Below are 8,037 nucleotides of genomic sequence, written 5' to 3' on the forward strand. Positions count from 1 at the left end.
GATTACCAACCATATTACTTTGCTAGGGCTATGACAAAGTAGCACAAACTGGGTGTCTTAAACAACAGAAACTTATTCTCTCCCAGTTCTGGTGGCTACAAGTCTGAAATCAAGGTGTCAGCAGGGCTGCTTCATTTTGAGGGCTGCGAGAGGCAGCCTGTACCATGCACCCAGCTTCAGGTACCTTCAGGCATCCCTTAACCTGTACATGGCATTGTCTCTGTGGCTTCACATCATCTTCCCTCTGTGCCTCTGTCACTTTTCCAAATTTCCCATTCTTATTAGGACGCCAGTCATATTGGACTAGGATTTACCCTGATGACCTCGCCGTAACTTGATTACACAAGTTGAGACACCGTTCAGCCCATTACATCCACTTTTATTCAAAGTACTATATGCCATATTAATTGGGAAGTAAAGCAGGCCTTCTGCAGAAAAATCAATGCTTTTGTGTATATTGCCTTCAGAACATCTAAAAATTGTTACTGTGCAGCATTTGGAGACCCTGCCTTCTGTCTCACTCCATCCTTCTCTCCAGACATTTTAGAGTACTAGAATCTCTTTAAAACCAAAAAGCAATCATGCTTTCTGCAGACTTATCTGGATTCCCCCTTTGTGTGATTAGAATGAATAACATACGTGAAAGTTGAAAGACCAACAGCAGGAAGTTGGATGAAAGATGGCGGAGGAGAGAGACAGAGGAATCCTTTTATAACACTGATTCACATTTAGCTTTGTGACTTGGATGATTTACGTAAACCTTGTGTTGGTTCATTGTCCTCAGCTTTGTAATTTTGGATTGGACAAATTAAGTCTCTAAGGTTCTTTCACACCATTTAAAAAAAAAAAAAGTCGTAAAGAAAGGCCAGCAGTCAAGGCAAGACCTCCTCCAGGGAGAGGCCATCAACTGTCTAAACTGGGTCACTCAGCCCAGTGGTTTTCAAATGTATACTGTGGCACTACCCTGTCTGTCATTAGACCAAGTTCTTCTATAGAATCCTAAGATGTGGCACAGATGTGCAGCCTTTCCAGTTGCTGTGCGTGAGCAGCAGGAGCCCACTTCCCCACTCCCCCCTGCTCTTTCCCAGAAATCTCTGAAAGTTCCATGAATCATAGTTTGCGAGCGCAGTCACCTTGTGATCTTAGAAATGGATGCATTTAAATCCAGGAAGGGGGTCATTTGCCAAGTCTTACAGACTTTCATGGTAGAAAGGACTTGGGTATCATCAAGGTCAGTTTCCTCATTTACATTGGAAGAAACTGAGGTCCAGAAAGGTTGAAATTTGTCCCAAATCACGTAGTTGCCTAACGGGCCACAGCTCATTGCTCAGCACAGAGGGAAAAGATGAGGTGTGACTATAACAGGAAACCAGATTGCTGCACAGTTCTCCTGTGCCTAGCTGATGCATAGGAGACAGCTGGAAGATGTTCGATAGTCTCCATATTTTAGAAATGAGAGAAAAATATGATATTGACTCGGAGGCTAAGAAATGGGGTTTTGGATAATCCCAGACTTCACCAAACACAGTTATTTCCTTCAGAACAAAGTTCATGAATATACAGTATGGAAAGCAGCCAGCGACTGCTCGAGCCTACTGATCCTAGGAAATAGCATCGCCTACACCTGCCCCCAGGGGGTGAGTGTGCTGCTCTGTGCAGGGGCTGGATTGTAGTCTGTGGGCTATGATTTCCTTATGACAATGTAAGTCTTATAATTGGCCTGTGTTTAAATGAGTGTATTTAAATTGTAATGATTGTAAGGGTTCACCTTAAAATACTAAACATATTTCTTATGTGGTAGTCATCTAAGTAGCCAAACTCACTAATAAGTTCAACCTGTTTCTCTAATCCTAAAGAGAGTATTTCTTTGACCTGAAGTTCTCAGCACCAATATTGTTCTTAGAGGGAGTGATACACGAAAACAGGTTCACATGTATGTTGGTCCACTATTCCTTTCTTTAAAAATGGAATTATGAAATCCAGATTTTTGTGCTGGTTGTTTGCATGTCCTTCCCTACAGGAAAGGTGTCAGTAGCAAAAGCTATGTGGGCTGTATCAAGAACCTGGAAATATCCAGATCGACCTTTGATTTACTCAGAAATTCCTATGGAGTGAGAAAAGGCTGTGTACTAGAGGTGGGAGACATTTTTATTATTTATATTGGGATGAGTTTCTGTAAGTGTCCATTGATTTATCAATATCATAATGTAACAAAATCTAAACCAGTGGGGGGCTAGGAAAAAGATGATGATGGGGCAACCTGGCCACAGCCTCGCCATGGGGGCTCAGCCTGCGGGGGACCTTAACGTCTCTTGCACCTCCTCTGTAACCAGCCCATCCGAAGTGTGAGCTTCTTGAAAGGTGGCTACGTTGAATTGCCACCCAAGTCTTTGTCACCAGATTCGGAATTGCTGGCAACGTTTGCCACCAAGAACAGCAGTGGTGTCATCCTGGTGGCCCTCGGCGGAGGTTCGGAGCAGCAGGGTCGTCGGCAGGCACGCGTGGTGAGTAGTTCCAGTGCCACCATGCACAGGCTCAGGAAGGGAACGACTTCAGGAAACACGCTGGGAAATGACTGACTCACAAACATGTAGTGTAGCTACTTTCCCGTTTGTTTATGGATATGCATTTTTAATAAGTAAAAGTTATTGTGGAATGTCTTTCTCTTATGAATCAGTGATTTGTGTTTCACAATCCGTCTTCCTTGTCTAGCGAATGAGAAAAAAGATATTTGTTGTCTACCTCTAATTTTTAAAAAACTCATTCAGCTGGCACGTGCTGAGTTTTCCTCCACATGCTGTGGCTGTCATTCCCCATTCTAAGGCTAAAGCAGCAAGTCCTTAAATTCTGCTCCGGTCTTTAGTCAACCGCTCCACGAAGCAGGATGCTCGTTATCTATTATAGGACTGAAAGGAGCAGAAAGTAAAATGTGGCTGTGCTAAGCACAGTGGCCCAGAAGTAGCAGAGGAGAGAACAGATACCACTTCAAGATATTTACCCAATTTGAAGAGATTTTATAGAATTCTGATGTCTCCATGAAGTAGAGCTCAAGCAACTACAATTTATAGAGCATTGTCCTCTACTGTGCAAGGTACTTTACAGTGTTGCTGTCTAGTCCTCACAACCGTGCTGCGAGGTGGATGCTGCATCCTACATTTGGCTGAGGAAGAAACAGGGTCAGAGGGCCTGGTTAGCCTGCCTGGGGTCACACAGCTGTTATGGGTCAGAATGAGGACTGGAACACCAGTCTGCAGACCCCAAATACATCATGAGCCACTTGGTAAAGGGCTGACAGGGACTGAGATTGGTTTTGTGGGATCCACTGATTTGTCTTTAGTTGAGATAAAGTTCATATAACATAAAGTTAACTATTTTGAAGTGAACCATTCAGGAGTATTTAGTGCCTTCACAATGTTGTGAGACCATCTTCTCTATCTAGTTCCAAACACACTCATCACCCCAAGAAGCCTATGCCCAGTGAGCGGTCGCTCCTCATGTCCCTCTGTTCCCATTCCTGACAACCGCTGTCTGCTTCCTGTCTCTACGGATAGATTTACTTATTCCAGTTATTTTGTATAAATGGAATCATACGAGATTGATCTTTTGAGTGTTTCAGTTAGCATGTTTTTGAGGTTCGTCCACATCGTAGCATGTATCAATACTTCATTCTTTTTTATGGCTGAATAATATTCCACTGTATATACATACCACAATTTGTGTATCAGTTCATTGATGGACATAGGGTTATTTCTGTCTTTTGGCTATTGTGTGTAGTGCTGCTATGAACATATATGTGCAAGTATTTGTTGGAGTCCTTGTTTTTCATTCTTCTGGGTGTATACTGTACTTAGGAGTGGAATTGCTGGTCATATGGTAATTCTATGCTGCTTAACTTTGAGGAACTGCCAAACTGTTTTCCTTCATCAATTTTAATAGAGTTACTTGCAAATCAAAGGTTGCTTACTAAGCCAGCAAAAAGAAATATTTTCCACCGCTAGCAAGGGTATCATGAAACACTCACATTCCAATTCTGCTGGTGGCATTATAAATTGTTATACCTCTTTTCAGTGTGGCAAAAATATTTTAAGAGCTTTAAACACTTTCAAAACCTTTCAACCCTTTAATTCCACTTTTAGAAATGTTAGAAACAATTTCACAGGAAAAATAAAAAGTAATTAAATGTTCATATGTGTGCTAATAAAAAACTAGAAACTACTTAAGATTTAATTGTTAAAAAGGCAAATTAGAATATATGTACTTGTTGGTACATAATGTAGCAGTAACTAGTAAGTATGAAGACTTTGTAGAAATAGAAATCTTTGATTTGTTTAGTGATAATAGCAAAATGCAGAATGTAAATTATATGAGTAGAGACCAGAAAGTAATATACAAAATTTAAAATCATTGTGTTAGATGGTAAGATTCTTAAGAAATTGCTTACTTGGTATTAATATTCCTACATTATAAGATGAAAATTTTAAAAAATCATATAGTAATGTGTTTTGTATGGAAATTTTCTATGCAACCTCCCCAGCCTTTCTTCTCCATCATGCTGATTGATGGCCACGTTGAAGTTCATGTCAATTCTGGGGATGGAACCAGCCTGAGAAAAGCTCTCCTGCACGCTCCCACAGGCACTTACGGTGATGGACGAGAGCATTCCATTTCCTTGGTTAGGAATCGGAGGTACCACATGCACTGCAAGGCTCTTGTGTAATGAGGGTGTTGTGACCTTGTGGAAGCCTCTGCCCGGTTCAGTTAAATGATTGGGATAATTAGTGTGACCTCATTAGTATTCACAGTTTTTACAGTCAAAAAAATTCTAAAACCTTGCTAGAATACCTTTTTGGGAATCACTTTCATCTTCTTTGTAATAAAATGTTTGTGGAATTTTCATAATTGAACAACCCTAATCCTGCCCTTTACTGGGGCCCAATGAAAATTGTCTTTACCTTGGATTAATTTTGTGGCAAATAGTATTAGAGTTTTAGTGAATAGTATTGTATCAACATTCCTGTGTATTTCCCTCTAAAACTGTAGAACAAATGTTTTAAAGGCATTCTGGACGCTTTTATCATAGGTACAGAGGTAATAGAAAAATACTTTCCAAAAAGCAATCGAATTTAATGATAATAATATTCCATTTATTTCTAGAGAATATTAAATTGTAAGCTTTAATTTTCAAGACTCACTTTTTTATTCACATACAATGTCATGTTAAAATTCATCTTCAGGGAACTTTGATTATTCAACAAGACCTTGCCAGAATTATGTATTAAAATGAAGTTATATCATTATACTTGAAAGCTTTTTATTTTCTCCTTTGATCTCTTAGAATTATCACTGTCCAATTGGATGAGATCCTTTGATCTCTTAGAATTCTCCTTTGATCTCTTAGAATTATCACTGTCCAATTGGATGAGACCAATTCTGTAGAAATGAAGTTGGGCCCATTAGCAGAAAGCAGGACAATAAATGTGTCCCACCTGTACGTAGGAGGAATGCCAGAGGCTGAGGGGACATCAATGTTCAAAATGAGAAGCTCATTCCATGGCTGTATCAGAAACCTGATCTTTAACATGGAGTAAGTATAACTGTGCTCTCAGCCTGTTTTTGCACTTTCTGATCTTTAATGTTTTGTGCTAACACTAATCTGCAAATTATTTTTGCTGTTTGAGGTTGCATAAAATTCTGCAAGTTTCTGAATAACAAATGAACCTCGTTGTTCTATCATGAAAGTCCCCCCAAATGGATTTTATTGGATTAGAATGGTGGCCAGATCTGGTCATAATACTTTTTTAAAAAAAATTGTTGAACATTAGCTCCACAGGATTGTCAATAAATACCTGAGGTTAAAATACATTTTGGCAGGCATTTAAATGAATGTAGAGATTTTGTGGTGCACATTTCTTGCTGTTCTGGACATATTGCTTTGAAGGAGCCTTTTACACTGGGGTGCTAGCAGCTTCAGATTATTGATGGTCCCCCCTAAAACTGAGACTGTATAATTAAGACCTGGAAGTCTGCATTCCCTGCATGGAGTCATGACGAGGAAGAGCATTCATGTGTGCCCACGGGTGAATCCTGCCTCCTCACTTACCCTCTGCCTCTGCTCGGTGTGCTGATGTCACACAGCTGTGCTCTGCCCCATGCCACCAGAGTCTGCCCAGGAGAAACTGCATGTGCTCTGAGCACCAGGAGACAGAGGCTCCCTCCTGACTGGGCCACTGACTGCCCTGTGACCTCAAGCAAGGACTTGGATCTTTCATGGTCACAGTGTCCTTCTCAGTTAAATTATCTCTTAGGAGTCTCTGAAATTTGCAAGAATAAAACATAGCATTGGATTTTAACACAATTATTATGTTAGAACCTTGGCTTAGCTATTTGTACAGTCTTGTAATATATTTATTCACCCAGTTGTCTGTTCATTCATTTATTCATTGATTATGCATCTTCATGCTTCTGAAAGCCATGATGCTGTGGAGCTGATAGGGCAGAAATGTTTCTGTGCAGTTCACAGCCATGTCCTGGGAAAGTGCCAGTGGGATCTGTGCAGGCAAAGGATATGGTCCTGGAACTTCAGAGGAAAAGGACAGATGACAAGTGTAGCTCACCAGGCTGCAGGAGGAGGTGATGGCATCTGAGCTGACTCCTGCAAGATGCTCAGGAATGGCTAGGAGGTTCACGTGGGGATCGGCTAGGGGGAGGGTGGCCATTTCAAGCAGAAGAATTAAACAAGAAAATATATAAGATGGTACAGTCATCCCTTGGTATCCATAGGCAATTGGTTCCAGGACCCCTTAAGATACCAAAATCTGCAGATGCTCAAATCCCTCATGTGAAATGACATAGTATTTGCATATGTAATCATGTATCCTCCCTTGTACATTAAACCATCTCTAGATTATTTAAAATATCTAAGTATAAATGCTATATAGAGTTGTTATACTGCAGTTTTTATTTTTATTACCTTTTTCTGTTTTATTGTTATTTTGTCTTGTTTTATTTTGTTTTTTGTTTTTTTAATACTTGTGATCGCAGTTGGTTGAATCCATGGGTAGGGAACTCACGGATGCACAGGGCCGACAGTGTATATGGACTCCTAGTCACTATGAAGGGTGGTCCGTTTGGTTACTCTAAGTGAGATATATTAGTGGTTTTTAATGGATTTAATTGTGCAGTAATCAAATGACATGGGTTCATGTATTGGTTTATAATAATCTTAATTTTGAAAGCACTTTCATGTTTGTATCTAGACTGTTGGATTTCACCAGCGCGGTGGGCTATGAGCAAGTAGACTTAGACACCTGCGTGCGTTCAGAAAGACTGAGGCTGGCTCTTCATGGAGAGGACCACGACCTCCTGCCAGAGTCCCTGGGTCCACCAAGTCCAGTAAGTGTGGCTTTCTTTAATGATATCCATCAGCTCCAGGCAGAAAAAGAGCATTCTCCAGAGGAAATTAGAGTGGGAGCTGGTTAGAAAGACACTGGGCAAGCTGAAGCTGGGGCTCTGATGCAGCGGGAGGAGGTGGTGACCTCAGTGCCCAGTAGCCAGGGTGGCCCGAGGTGGCCGAGCGGAGGGAGAGGGCCTCCTGGTGGGAACTGAACCGTGTCCTCCGCTCCCTCTCTCCACCTGCCCTCAGCCTCCCAGCAGTGCCTTCCATGGGCAGAACACCCAGAAGCCATTTTTCCAGGTAGCCTAGGAGAAGCGGTTGGCAGCCATCATCTGCTGTGACAAAGAGCAAAGTGGGGCCAGCGTGGGGGTGGTTCTCTGAGCAAACTCGCAGGATAGCGGACTGAATCGCTCGGGCACCCGGACTGGGTCGACATACGACAAGCTTTTGAGCAGAGTTTCTCTAAGGACTCATTATCACTTTAGATTTAGTTGGGATAATATGAAAATAAGTACTTAATGTAAGCCATTGGACACAGCATTGTTACTTAAAAAAAATTGATTCATTTAGAGAAAACTAGGTTTGGCCAAATAATTTTAGTGGCAGTCATTGCTATTTTTCATTTTCTCCCCTTCTGATGTCCT

The 8,037-nt window shown here is 41.3% G+C and overlaps 1 protein-coding gene across 1 annotated transcript in view; it reads left to right on the forward strand.

The window, feature by feature from the left end:
• The window catches only part of LOC103606701 (laminin subunit alpha-1-like), a 22,797-nt gene that overhangs the window by 12,353 nt on the left and 2,407 nt on the right, over positions 1-8,037 (forward strand). The window contains exons 7-12 of the mRNA XM_008591256.1: positions 87-190; positions 1,984-2,135; positions 2,334-2,504; positions 4,535-4,686; positions 5,399-5,584; positions 7,257-7,392. Coding sequence (XP_008589478.1) covers positions 87-190; positions 1,984-2,135; positions 2,334-2,504; positions 4,535-4,686; positions 5,399-5,584; positions 7,257-7,392 — 901 coding nt within the window. The remainder of the gene's footprint in view (positions 1-86; positions 191-1,983; positions 2,136-2,333; positions 2,505-4,534; positions 4,687-5,398; positions 5,585-7,256; positions 7,393-8,037) is intronic.

This window comes from Galeopterus variegatus, unplaced genomic scaffold, assembly GCF_000696425.1.
Source record: "Galeopterus variegatus unplaced genomic scaffold, G_variegatus-3.0.2 Scaffold6789, whole genome shotgun sequence".
NCBI classification, from domain to species: domain Eukaryota; kingdom Metazoa; phylum Chordata; class Mammalia; order Dermoptera; family Cynocephalidae; genus Galeopterus; species Galeopterus variegatus.